Genomic DNA, 20,838 nt, shown 5'->3' on the forward strand with positions numbered 1-20,838 from the left:
TTATATTGTTTCAAGACAGGACTTACACGCAAAATCAACACAGCTACAACTCAATTCATGTAAGAAAGGACTTGAATTTACACAGTGTCTTCACAACCATACGACATTCCAAAGTGCTTTACAACTGATGAAGTCATTTTGGGGTGTAGTCACTGCTGTAATGTAGGGGAAATGTGGCAGCCAATTTTCACACAGCAAGCCCTCACAAACAGCAATATGGTAATGACCAGATAGTCTGATTTTAGTGATGTGCGTTGAGGGACAAATATTCACCAGGGCACTCCTTTTTGAATAGTCTACCCTTCAAGGGGTATGGGGAGAGCGCGTATGGCTTTGAGATAGAGGATCAGCCATGATCATACTGAATGGTGGAGCAGGCTCAAAGGGTCGAATGGCCTACTCCTGCTCCTATTCTTTGTGTTTCTATCGAGGGTAGACAAGGATTTGGTTTAACATGGAAGTCGGTGGCCCATGGTCATAGCCACAAGGAAATAAAGTGGGTGCGCCCTATTTGCCAGCTCACTACCAACGCTCTACTGGACCTTTACCTGTTACAGTCACCCGCTCCACTTGGGCCAATTTAGGGGAAGCCTTGCAAATGCCAGAGTAGAATAGGCAGGGGATCGGGAGTTGACCATCTATTCCTTCAGTGTTTTCCACGATTCAGTTACCCCATGGTCAGCCCATACCTCAACTCTGCTGATTGTGGGACCTTGCTGTGCACTATTTGGCTGCTGTGTTTTCTACTTTACAACAGTTACTACACTTCAAAAATAAAAGCTGTAAAGTGCTTCTGGAGGTCGTGCAAGATGCAATATATAAACACAGGTCTTTCTTTTACGAGGCAGAGGACAAGTTACAAAGGTGCTGGTTATTGTAATCCGGTTAGCAGGAGGGGATGTATTTCTGCAGCTCCCCCTTCTTTGCGAACACTCTGCTTGATTAAAAATCCACTTGGAAATGATGTTTGGTCAAATTAGTTTGTAGCCTGTTATCTGTTTTCTGTCTGGTTGAGCATTTCCCTTGTGATCCTGCCTGTGGTTCCAGCACTCTTGTCAGCTCATTAAAAATTGAAGCTCCCTTCTGCAAGTATTTGGTGACAATTCATTAATCGGGGAAAAAGATACTTTCAAATTGGGTCATTAGAGAGAAAAGCTGTGCAAAGTTAGGAGGCAAGACAAAAACAGAGAGGGAGAGTGACTATTGAAGGAAAATGAAAGGGTAAGCAGAATAATTATGTACTTTCTAGAGGACTATTGTCTTAAAAAAATGATTAAACCCCTTTTAGCCACCAAAATGGGGATTAATAGCACAAAACCTCCTTCTTCTGTCTGTATTTACTAATTTGTAGGAACAGTTTTGCTTGTAGTGTGCAAATACAAGAGCAACTTGTACTTATAAAGCACCTCTAATTAATAAAATGTCTCGAGGCTTCTTCACCGGAGCATTATAAAATACAATACAGCACTAAAACACGTAGGGGGATATTAGGGCAGATGACCAATGGCTTGGTCAAAGAGGTATGTTTTAAGGAGAGTCTTAAAGGAGGGAAGCGAGCCAGAGTTAGGTGGAGAGGTTTAGGGAGGGTATTCCAAAGCTTAGCGCTTAGGCAAGTGAAGGCATGGCCACCAGTGGGGGAGAGTGACTAAATTAGGGACATTGAAGAGGCCGGAATTAGAGGAGCGTAGATACCTTGAAGGGCTGTTGGGGAGATTACAGAGATAGGGAGGGATCAGACAATGGAGGGACTTGAAAACAAGGATGGGAATTTCAAGCATGGGGACAGGCGATGTTATGCAGATGGAATTAGGCAGTCTTAGTGATGGTGCAGACTAAAAGCTCATCTCGGGGACACATATGACACTGAGGTTGCAATCAGCCTGTTTCAGTCTCAAGACTGTTGCTAGGCGTGCACAATCAATATTGGTAATCTCGTGCACATGCAAGCTTCCTTTGAATAGCCATAAATAGCCAACTCCAATGGTGAAGATGGCAATCAACCCCTCTCACCAAGCAGAAGGGTGAAGGAATTAGTCGTAAGGAACCTGCCAGCTGAAAGCTGGGTCAACCCATTGTCAATTGATCCTTCAAGTGAGAGTTTACATGAAACCAAAGTTTGTGTATGAAAAGATCCCAGTGCATCATTCAAAGAAGAGCATAGAGTTTTCCCCATAACTTGATCAATATTCCTCCCTCAGCCAACATACAGATTACCTGGTTAGTTGTTTAATTTTGCAGCACTAAGAGTGTGTAAATCGGTTGCCTACGTAACATTAGTAAGTCCATTTTAAAAAGTAATTCACTGGATACGAAGCAGTTTGAGACAGACTGATCAAATATTGTGTAAATGCAAGTTCTTTCTTTGCAGATACACCAATCGTGTGATTGGCTGCGTTCTGGAGAGTTGCATGGCGCACACACTCAGTTTTACCTAAAACTTTGAGGAAATACGTTTCGCCACAAAAGTCCATTATTTGTTTCCTGTTACTGCACTGTTTTGGTGGTCATGATGTTCTCTGTTCTTTGTACCTGTCAACAACAATTCCTTGGCATTTACAGAGCAAAATTCCCCAAATCAGTTCGCAAAGAGTTTGGGAGGAAGGTTAGGAGATGGCAGAGTTAAAGATGTAAGCTTACAGGCTTTTGGGAGTGGGAAGGAACGTGACAAGGCAGAGTGCTTGCAGAAGGATGTTCCAGTGAGATAGGATATGATAACTGAAGACTCAGTCACCACTGAAGCTTAGAAGGAAACATCACAGCTGGAGGAATGAAATCAAGGTGCAGAGGTTTTGACTGGGAAAGTTTGCAGAGGGAAGGGTGGAGCAAGAATGTGGAGGGATACCCAAAACAAAAACAAAAACAGAATTACCTGGAAAAACTCAGCAGGTCTGGCAGCATCGGCGGAGAAGAAAAGAGTTGACGTTTCGAGGGATATCCGGGTACAGATAAGGATTTTGAAATTAGTGTACTAGGAAAGGAATAGCCACAGGTCGTTGGCAGGACACGGCTGATGACGGAGAAGGACCTAAGGACAAGATGTTGAATATTCTAATGTAGCATGGAGAGTGGGGATTGGAGGTGCCAAAGTCAGAGGATTTCAAGGATGGGGACTGGAATATTTTTTCCACTTCTGTCACCCAGTGGCAGCATCTAGCAACCTGTCCTCCCCCTTCCCTCGACACCAGCAACTGTCTTTATAGTTCATTCAAGTTGTCAGTCTTCACGTGTGTACCAACACAATGCTGATAGGCTATTCAACTTTGAGGACGTACCTATGGAGTCTCACTTATTGTCCTTACCTAGCACCCAAACAAAAGCAAGAAAGACCAGCATTTGTGTAATGCCTTTCACAGCCCAGAATGTCTCAAAGCCCTCACCAGCCAATGAAGTACGTTTGAAGTGTAGTTACTGCTGAAATGTAGGAAATATTGCAGCAAATTTGCACACAGCAAACCCCCAGAAACAGTGATGCAATGATGACCAGGTGAGCTTTAGTGATGTTGTATGACGGATAAATATTGGCCAAGACCCCAGGGGGATCCCCCCCTACTCTCCTTTGAATAGTGCCATGGGATCTTTTACATCCACCTAAGAGGCCACACACAGTTTAATATCTCATCCGGCACCTTCGACAGTGCAGCACTCCTTCTGAAGTGTCAGCCTGGATTATGTGCCCAAGGCTCTGGAGTGGGATGTGAACCCATGACCTCTGACTCATAGGCAAGAGCTGAGCCACATGCACGCTTTCCATTAAGAGGCACTGCAGAGCCGTCAAGATTGATAATCCTGGTTTATTAATTTTTGTCCCTCAGAGCAGTTGAGGCTATTTGTTGCTTCTTAGCCCTCTTGCTGAGGGGGGGGGGGTGAGAGTGCTGTCAAACGGGGAACTTTCCTCACCCTGTTGATTCTCATCCACAGTGCAGGCAAGATTTCTGAACTTTGGTATCAAAGGAGATTCATTCCTCATTGTATCCATTCATGTTATTATCTTGTAATTGACTTTTCGCTGCATACTCTCTGATCTTAGCTTCTACATGATTTGCATCAGTGAGGTTGTGTGTGCACTGGGACAATAGCCCAACCATTACTTTTGTTCAATATGTAAAGAAAAACCCACACACAAGCACAGAGGAACTCAATTGGGCAGCAAGTATGAATGATGTCATTGATTTTTCAGCTGATAGGTTTGAATAATTTATTTAGGGTCATGGTAACAGTAGAAGGGAGCTAGTGTGTAGCTGGTGTGTCAGGTATCAACTGTGGATTACTGTGCAATCCTCCTATTTACTGAAGGATCAGTAGGTTCTAGACTGTGCCCATGCAACCTCAGGTAAGTGAAACATTTCAGCTTTCAAGCCTGGTACCTGTTTAACATTGTTGGTGCCTGTTTTAGATGCAGAAATATTTTAGCCTTTGTGTTTGGAAGACTTGATTAATGAAGTCAGATCTAACTGAAATAGAAAAAAACGTTTTTGCAAAGAAGCATTCAAACTGAGGTACCAGAAATATGAATTAAAATAATCATTTCAGTTAAATTGTAATTGCTCTCCTTGTTTCTGTATGTCCTTTTCTTACTTTCTTACTTTATCCTGATTGTACAAAGACTTTCTTCTAACGTAAGGCTCCTTGTCACTTCTATATTTAATAAAATTATTTTCTGCACAATCACATTGAGCTGAATGAGTTTCAGTTATAGGACCAGTGAAGAATGTGGTAAATGAGATGCACTAGAGTGTGGAATGCAGTAGGTTTTTCTGAAAACTGTTATTATGGCCACAGTTCTTGATAGAGGTATTTTTTTGCCTTTGTAGTTTTACTCCCAATGACTTAATGAATGATAATCTTGATGTGATTTCCATTGGAATGTAATCTAGCAGTGAGAAAGGGAATGGTGTGTTATTTTATACAAAATGTGGTTTTGGCTGAATCTAAGGTTCCCGTTGGTGAAACAAAAAATATAGGAGCCCTTTTCTTTATTCTGGACAGACCTTATCGCCGTCATCCTTCCATGCGGGTGAGATGATGGACAGGTGGAAAATCAAATCCATTGGGGTTGGGGTAGCTTCATGGGGTGCACTTTTGTTGATTGTTGAAGAACCTAATCCATGAGGGACATCAAGGGAGTGTAAAAATGTCCAAAGCTTAAAAGAGTGATGACTCATTTCGACACGTTTCTCGGCCCTGAGGTGGGTAGCACGCTGGGTGCTTGCAGCAGAAGTTGAAAGCCTGAGACTTGCCTGTAACTGCGCCTAGGACCTCATCTGTATCTTGCTGGTGAGTCGCTGATGCTAGTCGAGTGCTCAGAAGCTGCTTGCCGGTTCCGCAAAGTGGATCCAGATTCAGTAGCGCCTTTCAAGAGGGAATTGGCCCCTTGGAGAGCCGAGGGTTAGGCCACATGTAGACCCGGCTATCCTGAGTGCAGCTGACCCGGCGCTGGTTACCCAGTTTCAGGGAGGGGCCCTCAAGCAGGATTCAGGCCCTCTGCTTGCAAAGGGCCTAATGCCTGTTTCGGGCGCAGACCCCGACCACTACACCGGAGCTTTTGCCAAGTTGGCAGGCGCGGTATTACCAGAATGGAATCTCGGCGTGCAAGCCGTATTGGATGCTCAGGCATCCGTTTTACGTTCAGGACAGCATCAACAAATTTCTGGCACAAACAGTTTCAAATCAGCTACCCATTCCTATTTGGCAAAATTGGAATTTGTGGGTCAAAGTCAGTCAGCATTACATTTACAAAACCATTTTAGCAACTAACATTGAACCCGAGGCTACGACTGATTCTCCGCTGGAGGCTCCTTGGACAGACGGATCCGCAGGTGTATGTAAATTAGCCTTCTAAAGCAGATCCTCCTTTGTAAAAGCAGGAAGGCATAATGATCCCAAAGACTGACAAATGAGTAGAGCCAGGCAGGTGAGAAACTGTCGCTTTCATTCCCCTTATTGTTGGCTGAAAGGAACAGTTTTAACAACTAATTTTCCATTTCAAACCGATTTTGCTTATATAGTTGCTCTGAAGACCAGTTTGTGATTTTCAAGCCCTGATTCTAGCCTTTCCTGTTCAGAAGGTGGAGGGAAGCGTTGCTGTGACCCGGGATGCGCTGTAGAAAAGGGTGATTGAGCAGATCCAGTCGTAGCTTTCAGAACGGAATTGGGTAAGGACTTGGAAAAGGGCAAAAAGACCCTGGGCTGTGTGGAAAGGGCCGGAGGAGTGAGACTCATTGGATAGCCCATTTCAGAGAGCTGGCACAGCACGATGGGCCGAATGGCCTCCTCCTGATCTGCATGATTCCAAGATGCGATGATTACTGTGTCAACACTGCACTGCTGGCTTGTCCAAGCAGGTAGAGCTTAAAATGACAGCCCGAACAATGATCACTTATCTCGGCCACCTTGGGTGGAATATTTTTGCCCCTGCCACGGGTGGGTGGGGGGCAAGGGCCATCAGATGTGGTGAGCCGTTGAAAACTCTGCTGACTCCGGCGGGAACGTAAGATCCCCCCCACCGGGAGGGGCCGTAAAATTACCCCCCCCCCCATCAGTGGTCCCCTTCAGCTAACAAGGGAACCGCCCCCCCCAAGCAGAGCGATGGGCCCGGACAGAAGTCACATCACCCTGTTTAGATCACCGTATCTTAATGTAATTAAGATATAAACCTATAGAATGATGCCATGAGGAGGGAAGGTGGGGAAACGCAGGTTTGATCCACCCTCGCTTTGGATCAACAACCACATTTTAGCAATTTGTTCTTGGGTTGTAACTGATGCTGACAAGAATGTATTTATGGCCGTCTGCTCTCTGCGATGGATGTAAAAGATCCCATGGTACTTAAGTGGAAGGAGAGCAGGTGAGTGCCCTGACCGATAGTTAGCCCTCAACCAATATCACCAAGAGCAGATTGTCTGCTCGATTACCTCCGCGTTGTTTGTGCGCAGATTGGCTGCTGCGTTCCCCACATTACAGCAGTAGCTACACTTCAAAGGTACTTCGCTGGCTGTGAAGCATTTTGGGATATCCTGAACTGGTGAAAGGTGCCAAATGCAGGTCTTTCTTCTTAACTGCTTCCAATTTGGACTTTGTTGGTTTGCTGCAGAGTAGGCTAGGTATTGTGGAGCCTGCAGCTGTGTTTGTTTTAACATAACAAACCCCTCGCTCATTGTTTTAACCCTTCGAATGCTCTTTGTTCTGAGCAGCGCATGCAACAGACCTTTTCACCAGCTAACACCTGTAGATGTAAGGCTAGATACTGTATTGCAAACTCGAATGAAGGGAAGTGTGTGCAGTGTTTTTGAGGAAATCCTCTGAGCAGCCCTTTTTACTACCCCAGTCTCCTCCACTCCTTCTCTTGAAAATGCTGAAAGATGCTGTGGCTTATCTTCATGGGTCAGTCTAGACGGACCTGAGCCAAGCTGAACCCTTACCTCATCTGATGCTGACGTACTTGCAGGCTTAAGTAAAAAAAATCATACGTAGCGATCAGGATCTAGTTTGTTGATACACCAAAAAAAAAGGGGTGCCACAAATTCAGCAGTGGGACCAATATTGGCGCAGATTCGGTGCAGGCCAGCACACTGCTGAGTTGGTATGCTCGGGCCTGTTTCGCACTCAGAAACGAGCACATCACATACCAGTTTCTACCCCCACTCACCCCTGAGCCTTCTCCGGAGCTTGGATTGCCAGACTGGGCTAAATATAACAAACCCAGGACGATGCACCCACTGGTTTCTTGATGTGGGCTCCTGGTGCTGAAGGCCTCACACCGGAACTGCTCAGTGAAAACCGACCCAACAGCCCCTCACCAAAGAGTGAGGGAAATATTGCCCTGGATGTTTCCTGTTAATCACATCGCTGTTTGTGGAAAGTTGCCATGTGCACCTTCCCTACATTACAGCAGCACTTTGGGATTGCCTCGTCCGGTTGAGAGGGCTGACAGGATTTAATGTTTGATGCAAAAGATGGAATTGCCAACGGTGCTGCACTGGAGTAGCAGCATGGACTGTGTGCTCAAGTCCCCTGGCGGTGCCTCCTGATATTCAAAGGATCGGACGATGTCGAGGTTAACAATCCATTCAGCGGCTTCAGCCGGCACAGTGTGAATGGCTGTATTGCCACCGGAATGGATCTCTCAGGCCGGAGGTTCAGTATCTGGGTGATGGTCTGACTTGGATCACAATTATAGTCGAACTGTAACTGCTTCCCCCGGCCATAGGAATAAAACAAAAAAAAAATCAAAGGATAGAGTGCACTTGGAAAGCTAAGTGAAAAGAAGGAATATGACAGTAATCCCTTCCGTTTCTGAAAAATTTGAATGAAGTCAAAATCAATGTCAGTGAAGGGGGGCAGTTTTAATTTCTGCAGTTTATCAAGTGAGCCGCTCCCAGTGCATGAAGATAGGAACAGGAACAGGCCATTCAGCCCCTCAGGCCTGCTTCGTTACCACCCTGGAACGATTCTTGCATTGACTCCATTTACCTGCCTTAGTTCCATTTCCCTTGATATCCTCACCTAACAAATATCTACCAATCTCAGTCTCGGAAGCTCCAGTTGGCCCCCCCAGCATCCACAGCCCTTTCTGTGGGAGAACATGCCAGATATCCACTAGCCTTTATGTGGAAAAGCGGCTTCCTGACTTCCCTTCCTATTGGTGTTAATATAATTTAAAAACGAAAACCCCTCGCACATGATTCCCGCACCAGAGTTTATCTGCATGTACATTAAAAAAACCTTTTCATATTTTAAACACCTCAAACAGTTCCCCCCCTCACTCTTTTATAGTCAAGGGGAAGCTGGCAAAGTTTAGGAAGTGCAGATATATAGTCACCGTTTTATAAAAAGGATACAGAGATACTGGAGAGTGAGCCGAGAAGATTTACAAGGGTGATACCAGAAGTGAGTGAATATAAATATCAGGAAAGGATTGACAGGCTGGGTCTCTTTTCTTTGTAAAAAGAAGACTAAGGAGTGACCCAGTAGGGATCTTTAAAATTATGAAAGGTTTTGATAGAGTGCAGAGCATAACTAGATCAATATAAGATAGCAATCGATAAATCCAATAGGGAATTCAGAAGAAACTTCTTTGCCCAGAGAATGGTATGGAACTCACTCGGGTGTGATTGGAGAGTATGGTGTCGATGCAAATAATGGGTAACTACACAAGCATTACGAAGCAGAAGGGAATAGATGGTTATGATGATTAAAGGTGGGAGGAGGCTTGATTGGAGCTGGTTGGGCTGAATGGCCTGTTTCTGTGCCCAAATCCTTTGGGGAGGATTTTCCCCTCATCGGGCGGGAATGTGGCCTGGGTGTGTGGGGGTGGAGGAGGCCAAGTGTGGAAGTCAGCGATGCGTGCGAGGCTGTGCCCACAGAAAGCTCCCTGAAGGCACAGAGCTGCCTCAGAGAGCTGAAGCCTTTCAGCAAATAGAGCTTTTTAAATTAAGGAAAAGATGTCCCCGCTCACGTGACTCCATCGCAGGAGTGGGGGCAAGTTAAAAATGAATTTTAAAAGCTTTTATTGTTTTTTTAATCAATGGTCGAAACATCATCCCGCCCGTGGGGTGAGGTTTCGCAAAAAACGCAAAGGCCACTTGACCTTTTCACCCGGCCACCAACCATAAGGCTGGACGGGCAGCGGAAAATTCAATTCAGTGAATTGTTTACGGGCCTAACTAGGCCGTTTAATTGTCGGCGGGCGAACTGCCGACCGAAATATCGCGTGAGTGTGCGATGACATTGGGACGCTCGCCCGACCTCACCCTTCAGGTTGGGCAAGCACCCATCCGACAAGAGAAACATTCTGCCCTTTGTGATGTGCGCAAAGGTTTTACGGTATTTGTTCAGGGATTTATATGAGCTGCTTCACAGACGTCCTGCTGTTTCTCAATGATGCCCCCTTGTTAAAAATGAGAAATTGAGTCCAAAAAAAATAAAAGTTAAACAGATATACAAATCAGTCCCTTGGCTTGTCCATGAGGAGTAGCTGGTGAACCATTGCGGCCGTTAAGTTGGGGTGATTCCGGTAGTGCTGACTTTGGCAGTCGAGCAGTAGGTTTGGAGATTCTAGGTTCTGCAGGTTAGCTGAAAGGACTTGTCCTGTTTCCTCTTAGATCGTGGCTTTGCTGATTTGTGACTTGCTTCCAACAATCAGAGAGAGAGAGGACGTTTTACCTGCAAGCGCAGGGATGCCAAGTTGGTGTTCTTCAGCTGTGACCTTCACACAGCTGTTATTTATCTACTTATCATTAGGGATCAGAGTATTTGCACAGAACTTCACCTCTGGTGATTGGGGTACGATGACAATTTTTAAAGAATATAATCATTGGCTAAGTACAAGCATGTATCACGTGATTTGATAAGTTAAAAGACTGCTAGGTTTCAGGATAACTGTTTGGTTCATTTTAATTCATTCATTCATTCATCAATATGTAATCTTTACAGCTGAAGTAGCTGCAGTTGATGTGAAGCTTTGCTTAAAACCAGGCCTCTCCTGACTGCATTACCAGATCACTGTACTGTGGTGAATTCTCCCACCAGCACTAAAGAGGAGAGCTGCCTTTCTTTTTTCATTGCGACATTAACCGGATAAGTTTTACGTGTTTGTGCTCATGGTGCCCTCCAGCTTTTAATTGTCCCATAAATTTTAAAACATCGTGAAAAAGGAGTTCATTTGCGAGAGGGAACATTTTGTAACTGTCATTTGCACGCTTCAAAAAGTTGCAGCTCGGGCTGAATGACTGAGCAAGAGCATTCTGATCGGCTCAGGAGGGAGCTGTCAGCTCACAGCATTTTGCAGGCATGTACCTAACTCCCCTCCAGGCTGTTGCATCTTAAACCTTTGGTGAGTGGGCATGGGCACATGCGATAACTCCAAACGTTGCAAGCAGTTTCAGGCGAATTTCAAAGCATTGTTCCGAAACTCCAGCGCTCTGTTCCCCAACCATATGGGCAGAAAGAAATATTTATCCCCAAAGGATTCAAAGAGTTAATCTGTCATTTTGAAACGACACTGTTATTTAGGACCTGGTGTCAATTATACCAGGCAGCCTGCCTAAAACTCATGAGATGCAGACGATGTAAGTTCAAATGTCTGATTTCATTAATTACATCTACAAATTCAGCACAATGGGGGCGCACGTTGGTTTGAATCGTGATCTTTGCAAAGCTTTAGCGCCTCACCAGACCAGGTTTACATAATGTATTTCTATTTATCGTCTGAGGTTTCACCCTGGGATTTATGAATTGCCACCAGTTTTCAGGCATTAGCACCAGAAGGGACTGATTTTTTTTTCCATCGAATGATAAAAATTCTGCAATCGCTCCCACACATCTCTCCGCCTCACTTTTTTTTTAAAAATCGCAGTTAATCACATCAATATTTTAATCTGGATTCTTGGTCTTAATTTTATTACAAATTAAAGTGACCCACTGTGTAAGCATTGACCCATTGTGTAGACCCAAGGTGTGATTCCCATCTTGTGGGCACCAGTTCCTGGTTTTCTGATAAGTGTTGATGACAGATGTGGCTTTTCACCCCTACAGCAGCTTCAGAAACTTACCTCCTGAAGATCGTCAGTGCTGTAGAATCCCCTGTGGGGTCGGGTTCCACAGGCAATGGCAGTCCTGTGGCCACCCCTCCCAAGTTCCTGTGCTTCATGTGTGGGCCTGGACAGTGAGTGTGAGCAGGTTGTAATTGAAAAGCAGGGAAGTTACGTTAAATCTGTATCTAACCTTAGATCCACATTTAGACTACAGACCTGGTCTCCAAATTACAAGAAGGAGTTAGAGGCAACAGAGGAGGTAGGAAAAAAAGATTTGCAAGAACGATACCAGAACTGAGAGGTTTCCATTATCAGGAAAGATTGACCAGGCTTGGGCTGTTTTCTCTAAAATGGAGCAGCCGGGGAGGTTGGGGGGTGGTGGTGGTGGTGGTGGTGGTGGTGGGGGGTGGTGGTGGGGGGTGGTGGTGGTGGTGGTGGTGGTGGTGGTGGTGGGGGGGTGGTGGGGGGGGGGGTGCTGCTGCTGACCTAAAAGAGGCCTTTAAAATTCTGAAAGGCCTTGATAAGATAGATGTCTAGACAATGTTTCCAGTTGGGAAGAGTCCAAAACTAAAGGTGCTGAATATAAGACAGTCACTAATAAATCCAATAAGGAATTCAGGAAAGACTTATTTAACCAAGAAGTGATTAGAACGTGGAACTATGCTGCCTTACGGAGTGGTTGAGTCGAGTAGCATAGATATATTTAAGAGGATAAACACATCGGGGAGAAGGAAAAAGAAGGCTATACTGATGTGTTTTTGTGAAATGGAATGGAAGGAGGTCTGTTTGGAATACAAACACTGCCACAGATCAATTGGATTGAATTGCTGGTTTCACTGCTGTAAATTCAGTGGCCCAGATCTTCATTCTAAAGAGGGTTGTGGCCCAGAGATATCCTGGAAGGTGTGTTTGGGGACCCCTCGGCGTCCCCAAGCAAGGACTGAATGGGAATTACCCAGGAAGTTTCAACTTCCGATGGGCAAATTACCCTACATCCAAAGAATTTTTGGGCAAAGAAAAGAGTTTGAGGGGAATCTTAAAGAGATGGGAGGAGAGGAGTGGAAGGATTTTGACACAGCCAGCTCCCTTTCTTGAACCTGTTCTTCCCAATGTTGCCTAAAGAAAGGCCTGACTGCAATAAACACTATCAAAGGAGGAGCAAAGCAGCTTATCAATAACGTAGTGCAATGCCAGCTCTTGCCAATTCCAGCCCAGTAATCACTTACTAGAATTCACCCAAGTCAGAGGAATTGTGCGTTGAGTAACTCACCTCCTGACTCCCCAAATCCTGTCCACAATCTACAAGGCATAAATCAGGACTATGATGGAATACTCCCCACTTGCCTGGATGAGTGCAGTTCCCATAACACTCAAAAAGCTTGACACCATCCAGGACAAAGCAGCTTGATTGGCACCACATCCACAAACATTCACTCCCTCCACCACCGATGTAGAGTAACAGCAGTGTGTACCATCTACAACGTTGCACTGCAGGAATTCACCAAGGTTCCTTCGACAGCACCTTCCAAACCCACAACCACTACCATCTAGAAGGACAAGGGTAGCAGATAGATGGGAACATCACCACCTAGAAGTTCCCCTCCAAGTCAATCACCATCCTGATTTGGAAATATATCGGCCGTTCCTTCACTGTCGCTGAGTCAAGATCCTGGAACTCCCTCCCTAACGGCACTGTGGGTGTACCTACACCACATAGACTGCAGCGGTTCAAGAAGGCAGCTCACCACCACCTTCTCAAGGGTAACTAGGGATGGGCAATAAATGCTCGGCCAGCCAGTGACATCCACATCTCACGAATGAACACAGAAAAAAACCACAGGAACAGAAAATAGCCATTCCAACAAACACACCTTGGTCAAAACAACAGGGAACTCAGACAACCACATGGCTAGATTTTATGGAACCGGTTGGAGCAGGCAAGATGGTGGGTGAGCACGGAGAATTGCACAGGTGTACACGCACCGGATTCCCAGTGGCGGGAAACCTGTAAGGGATTAAGGTGGTGGCGGGAAGGTAACAAAAAGAGAAACTTGTCTGTTAGCGGCAGGAAGCTCATTGAAAAGCTTAATTGACCACTTGCATCAAAATTAAGTGCAATTCAACATGATTTAATTCTGCCTCCCCGATTTCGTGAAACTCTCACATTTCTCTCTTCGCTAACCCACCCAGTGAGAGCTGGCGACTTATATGTGGCTCCCTTGACTCACTGGAGGAGTCCTTTTGACTTCCAGGAGACCGAGTCACAGGGCACTGGATTGTCTTGCTGAGCTGACTCTCTTGAGGGGCAGAGCCTCAGGTAGGAAATACAGACTCCAGGAGTACTGGGTCCATAACAAAGGGGGCAGCGCACAACTGAGGTGTAGAGGAGCCATCCCTTAAATTGGCATCGCAGATCTGAGTCCCTAAGTGGAGGACACTTAGGAGGCTGCCAGCAATAAAAGGGAGAGGCAATGGCAGCACGGGAATCATCTGCCCTGTCCTTCTTTGAACTCTGGAGGAGATGCACTGGCTGGACTCTGACACCCCACACCTCAGTTGAACCCATTGATGCCACCGAATGATGATGGCGGAGGAGTCTTCTCCCCGGACTTTGGAACGTCTTTTTGCGCTAGAGAGACTGAAATTTTGATGCTGTAGTTTTGAACAGCAGAACTCTCTTAAAAAGCCGACAAGGCGATTTCCAGCTCTAACACAGGGCCTTTAAATATGGTGCCAGCTGCTGTATGGTCCTCGGGTGATGGGGGCTTCCCGGTGTCAGAGCCTCCCCTGCTATGTGACCCGGCAGTAAACTCCCATCACCTGCATTCATGACCTTGTTGCCCTGTCATGGCATTCAGCCAACCAGAACGGAGCTGCACCACATCCCCAATGATGTCCGCGCCCACCAGCAAGTGCCATGACCATAGGACTAAATCCAGGCCACAACCTCCATCCTCTCTTCCTGCTCATTCTAGGTGAGGTAGTGCCTCTCTTGAGGAACCACCTCAGGTGCAGTGCATATGACAAGGGGTTGCAGGATGTATCTAACTTGTTGCATTAGCCCTGTCACTTGTGGCTTAGGTTCTTGTTCTTGCATCAGAGGATACAGCTATATAATGGTATACTGCACCAATTACACAGAGGTCATGAGTTCAAATCTCACAATGGTCAGTTGGGAAATTGAGTTCAATGCGCCAACTGGCTTGTAAATTCCTTCAACTGTGACAGGTCCTAGATGTTGTTTTGGGGGATGTGTACAGGTCAGGACACTGGGAGAAATATGCTCTTCTTCGAATAGCACTGTGTGATCTTCAGGGGAGAGAACTTGCTTTAGTTGGCATGTGGCTTCTGTCCCGCGTTGAGTGGTTAACTCATTATTCTCTCTGAAGTGATTACTTAGTTGCGAAACAGTCTCCTCAAAGCTAACCCACCTTCTAAGGACAGTTAGGGGGCAAGAATGGACAATGAACATGACAGTGCCAACAGCCTAAGACCAAATTGAAATAAATACATAAAACTTACAGCTGTTCCGTATCTGAATGCAGCCAATCATTTACTTTTCACTTTGGAGTACAACTGTGCGCAGTCATACTTTACAGTAAATTACCTTTGTGGACTGACTGTGGTAAATATACCTTTGCTTTCACTTTATTGATCTTCTCTCTCATTCTTTACCTCTGTCTTCCTTATCTCAACATACAGTTAAACCCCAATGAGATAAATCCAAGTAGATTGCGGAGGGTAGAATCAAATCGGAAGTCAAGAAGTTTCAACAAAGAACCCAGCACAGCAGATTACTACAAGAGTCTAGGAAACGACACAGTGGAAACCAGTCGGATGGCACCCAATGAGGAGGTGAGTTTTGTCCATTATGCAGCTAAACAGGATAAGAGCATAGGAAATGGGAGCAGGAGTAGGCCATTCAGCCCCTTGAGCCTGTTCCACCATTCATCTAGACTGTGGCCGATCGTCTACCTCAATACCATTTTCTCGCACGATTCCCGTATCTCTTGATACCTTTATCTACCAAGAACCCCTGATCCAGAACCGATTGTAGGTAACTTCTGAGTCAGAATAGGAACCAAAAGCATAATACTGCAACAAAAACAAAAATAGCTGGAAAAACTCAGCAGGTCTGACAGCATCTGCGGAGAGGAACACAGTTAACTTTTCGAGTCTGTATGACTCTTCAGAACTGATGAAGAGTCATACGGACTCAAAACGTTAACTGTTTTCCTCTCCGCAGATGCTGTCAGACCTGCTAAGTTTTTCCGGCTATTTTTGTTTTTGTTTCAGATTTCCAGCATCCGCAGTATTTTGCTTTTATCTTAGTGTTTAATTGACTGCCGTAATACTTCAAAACCTGAAATGCAGACAGAAAATGCTGGAAACGCTCAACAGGTTAGGCAGCATTTATGGAGAGAGAAACAGAGTTAACGTTTCAGCTCAATGATCTTTCATCAGAATTGGGTAAACCCTGATCCGGATCAAATTCTGTATGCAGTAACTCTTCACTAATTTCTCTTTCTCCAGTGGATTCACTGATTAGTTCTGCACAATGTCAAATTAAGGTTGAAATTTATTTTTCTATTCACAAAAAAAAAACTTAATTTACAGCCTACATTGTGAAGAAAACAACGGCTGCCTGGATTTTGCACAGTGCCAATCTGTGGCTGGAATTAAACACAAGAGCAAAGTAATGCAATTCACAACCTGACTGAAATCACCTTGTGCAATATTAATAACAAGTACATTAACATGTTTGTGTGAAACTCCTCTGTCTGCTATTTTGCAGGCTTTACCTCCTTCTGCAATAACACATTATGTATCTATTGGAATATCATTCATTTAGTAGCAATGAATTAGGTTATGAAACTGGCACCAGCATACCATGATGGGCCGAATGGCCTCTTTCTGCGCTGTATCATTCCATGATTTTGTGAAACATAGCTAGGAAAGACAGGGCACGCTTTTTTAAACTAAGCAACCCGGGTGAAAGGTTGCAAAGACCAGATGAAGAGGGTGGAGATTTAGTCTGTCACCAGATTTGGCTGGAGCATTGCAAGTATTGCTGCACTTCTTATCAAATTCGATTACTGTCCCAGGATTTGCTGAAAAGGAAAGACAAATCATGATTCATTCTCTCTCTGACAAATGCATCTTCATACTCCTTCCATTTCCCTCTTCCCCTCTCACCAGGTGGGAGGAGCTACCTGATGTCACTGTCTCCACTGGCCCCGTGGTTACAGCAGCGACTGCTTTCCAGCTGCCCACCGAACCCACCCCTGCCCTCGCCAACGCAGTTGCCCCCAGCCATGATGTACTGCCTTAACCAGAGCTGAGCTTCAAATCCCACTGCCAAGATCATTCTCCTCTCCCTCTGCACCATTCTACCCTCACCCTATCTCATTCCTGCCAAAACCCCTCTCCACATTTTCATCACCTATTGCCTTGCTCTCCCTGATGAGAGTGCCACTGCTTCCAATTTGGGTAAGTAACCTTCAACTTGTCTCCAAGTCTGCCAGGATATTGTGCATTGCTATATTAAACGGAAGGAGGGCATTCATGGACACGTTCTTAACAGTTAAAAGAAGTCAGGTTTCACTGGGGTATGAAGCTACATGCTCATTATTACGTACTGTCTTAATACATTTTCTGTAACCTTTTGCTGCCTCCTTTCCAACATTATGACCGTGACTACACTTCAAAAGTGCTTCCTTTGTTGTCAAACACTTTGGGAGGGCCTGAGATCATGATACATATTAATACAAGTCCTTTTTAAAAAAATCTCAATAAGTTGTCAGTCAGCTACACTCAGTAACTGATGGATGACTAGCTAATAACAGGGAAGCAAAATCACCAAGGGTTTCAACTTTCTCTTCTCTGCAGTACAGTTTAGAGTTTGGGTAGGCAAGGTGACATTTCTCCCAAGGTGACCCATCTCCTGTGCCTCTGCCCTCGCACCTTCCTCCCCCTCCCAGAACCATGATAGGGTCCCCCTTGTCCTCACTTATCACCCCACCAGCCTCCGCATTCAAAGGATCATCCTCCACCATTTCCGCCAACTCCAGCATGATGCTACCCCCAAACACATCTTCCCTTCACCCACCCTGTTGGCATTCCGTAGGTACTGTTCCCTCCGGGACACCCTGGTCCACTCCTCCATCACCCCCAACACCTCATCCCCCCTCCCACAGCATCTTCCCATGCAACCGCAGAAGGTGCAACACCTGCCCCCTTACCTCCTCCCTCCTCACTGTCCAAGGGCCCAAACACTCCTTTCAGGTGAAGCAGCGCTTCCCTTGCACCTCCTTCAGTTTGGTCTACTGCATTCGCTGCTCCCAATGTGGTCTCCTCTACATTGGGGAGACCAAACGCAGACTGGGTGACCGCTTTGCAGAACACCTTCGGTCTGTCCGCAAGCATGACCCAGACCTCCCTGTTGTTAGTCATTTCAACACACCACCCTGCTCTCATGCCCACATGTCTGCCCTGGACCTGCTGCAGTGTTCCAGTGAAGCTCAACACAAACTGGAGGAACAGCACCTCATCTTCCGATTAGGCACTTTACAGCCTTCCAGACTTAACATTGAGTTCAACAACTTCAGACCATGAACTCTCTCCTCCATCTTTACCCCCTTTTTAACCCCCTTTTTTCAATATACATTTTTTTAACCACTTATTTTTATTTTTTATTTATTTTCATTTTCATTCATTGTTTTATCCCCACCTTTTAACCTATTTTCGATTGTTTTTCCCACCATCGTCCCCTCCCCCTACCCCACCCCTACTAGGGCCATCTGTCACTTATTCATGTTGTTCTTTCCAGTGTGCTTACCCTTGTCCTGCTATTCTCACGTTCTGCTTTCTGACCTTAATGCCACCATCAACACCTCCTCTAGCCAGTACCACTACCATTAACACCCCTTTGTCCTTTTGTCTATGACATCTTCGTCAATCTCTCCTTTGCCTCCACCTATTGCTGGCCTTCTATCCAGCTTCACCTGCTTCACCCCCCACCTTAAACAGTGTAAATTTCATTACATTTTTACTTCTCTTTAGCTCTGAAGAAGAGTCATATGGACCTGAAACATTTACTCTGTCATTCTCTCCACAGATGCTGTTAGACCTGCTGAGTTTTTCCAGAATTTTCTGATTTTGAGACATTTCTAAAGACTTTTGTATCCATGAATAGCCACTCCTATTTGTAACCCAGTAGCTCTGGAACTTTTCTATGTAGAATGCCATGCAAATATTGGGAAAAGAAAATGAAAGACTTGCATTTATAAAGCACCTTTCACAACCACAGGATGTTCCAAGGTGCTTTACAACCAATGTAGTACTTTAGCAGTGTAGTCAGTGTTGCAATGGCAAGCAATATGCACACAGCGTCTTCAACAAGCAGCAGTGTGACAATGACCAGATAATCAGTTTTGTGGTGTTAGTTGAGGGATAAGTATTCATCAGGATACCACAGATAAGAAGCGTCATACAGACTCGAAACGCTAACTCTGTTTCTCTCTCTACAGATGCTGCCAAACCTGCTGAGTTTTTCTAGCACTTTCTGTTTTTGTATCAGGGATAACTTCCCGCTTTTCTTCGGTGTGTCAATTTAATTCACTCACTAAATTGATTTAGAATGCCAGGTTAGTTTAAGCAATTTGCATAAACTTTACACAGGGTAAAATGTACCTGCTTGTTTGAAAGAGCAAGAAGAATAGAGTCATTCTAGCACAGAAGGAGGCCATTCAGCACATCAGGTCCATGCTGGCTCTCTGTGGAGCAATCCAGTCAGTCCCATCCTATCCCCATAGCCCTGAAGGCTTATTTCCCTTAAGCCCCATCCAATTTCCTTTTGAAATTGTTCATTGTCTCTGCTTCCGCCCTTGTAAACAGAGAGTCCCAGATCATTACCATTCACTGCGTAGGAATGTTCTTTCTCAGACCCCTTGTGTCTCTTGACCAAAACCTTAAACCTGTGTCCCCTAGTTCTTGTATGACCAGTTAATGGGATCAGCTGTTTTTTTTTCCAATTTATTTAAACCTGTCATAATCTTATATACCACTCTCAACTCTCACCTCAATCACCTTTGCTCCATATAGTGCTTACAAATAACAGGATTAAAGTAAGTTCTGATTCAAGGCTAGTCCCACATTTAGAGAGCAGATTGTAGGTTACACCCAACCTCCCCTGACTCTCCGATTTCCAGCCGACTCCCCCCTGACCCTCAGACCCCCCTGACCCTCTGACTCCCCTCGACCCCCGACTGACTCCCCGTCAACCCTCTGACTCTCCCCAGACCCTCCTTCTATCCCCCCAACCCTCTGATTCCCCATGTCCCAACCTGATCCAACCTCACCACACTACCACCTGGCACCCTTTGACTGTTTATTTTGTAGTTAGCAACACCTAACCAATGGCTACAGCCTTCCTTGTTTATTAATCCGCCAGTGCACATACGTCTACCAACTCTCACTTAACAACGCAAAAATATTTAACATTGTTGTGCAAAAAGTAACTATTTAAGCTAACAAACAGTAATTTTAATATATCTTCTACAGTTTAAAATAATAATATGCCTTTTGATCTTACATCAATGTAATTTATTCATAATAAACCAAACAGTTATTTTTGTGATTGATGGAATTTAGGAAGTTGAAATGTTAATATTTACATAATTATTTAGAACATAAGTGATTATGGTGCTGAGAGTAATGACCCAGATCTTCCAGCCTCCAGATGGTCAGAGACTGGATGTGCCCCAGAAGATGCATATGGGACCTCACTGAAATCCCAACACAAGAACCATGTAGGAATTGCTCAGGAAATTTCAGCTTCCGGTGGACAATTCCCCTGCTCCCTGGGACCCTTCAAAAAGGTCTCCAACTCTGAGTCAGAGTCAGAGACTTTGGACAGTTCTGACTCATTTACCTGGATAGTTACCTAAGAAAGATCAGACTGAAAAAGACATATCGAACTCCTGGGTACCTCTACACACTCCCCTGATTCCTCAATCCCTCCCCAGCTCTCTGACTCCCTCCCACTACTTCCCCTGACCCTCCGGTTCCTACCTGACTCCCCTGACTCCCCACTTAACCTGCTGACTCCAACCCTGTCCCTTAACTCTCCCTCAACCCTCTGACTCCACTCCAGCCCTCTGACTCTCCCCAGACCCACCACTACTATTCCCATGACCCGACTTGATCTGACCTCGCCACCCTAGCTGCCCTACCACCTGGCACCTACCCACCCTGTCACCTGCCACACCACACCTTGCCACCTATCACCTGGCACCTTACTTACCCT

At 45.3% G+C, this 20,838-nt stretch overlaps 1 protein-coding gene across 2 annotated transcripts in view; it reads left to right on the forward strand.

The window, feature by feature from the left end:
• Positions 1-20,838, forward strand: part of espn (espin) — a 165,142-nt gene that overhangs the window by 77,895 nt on the left and 66,409 nt on the right. For both annotated transcript variants that reach the window (XM_041205824.1, XM_041205825.1), the window contains one exon: positions 15,234-15,386. In XM_041205824.1, coding sequence (XP_041061758.1) covers positions 15,234-15,386 — 153 coding nt within the window. The remainder of the gene's footprint in view (positions 1-15,233; positions 15,387-20,838) is intronic.

This window comes from Carcharodon carcharias, chromosome 15, assembly GCF_017639515.1.
Source record: "Carcharodon carcharias isolate sCarCar2 chromosome 15, sCarCar2.pri, whole genome shotgun sequence".
Taxonomy (NCBI): Eukaryota; Metazoa; Chordata; class Chondrichthyes; order Lamniformes; family Lamnidae; genus Carcharodon; species Carcharodon carcharias.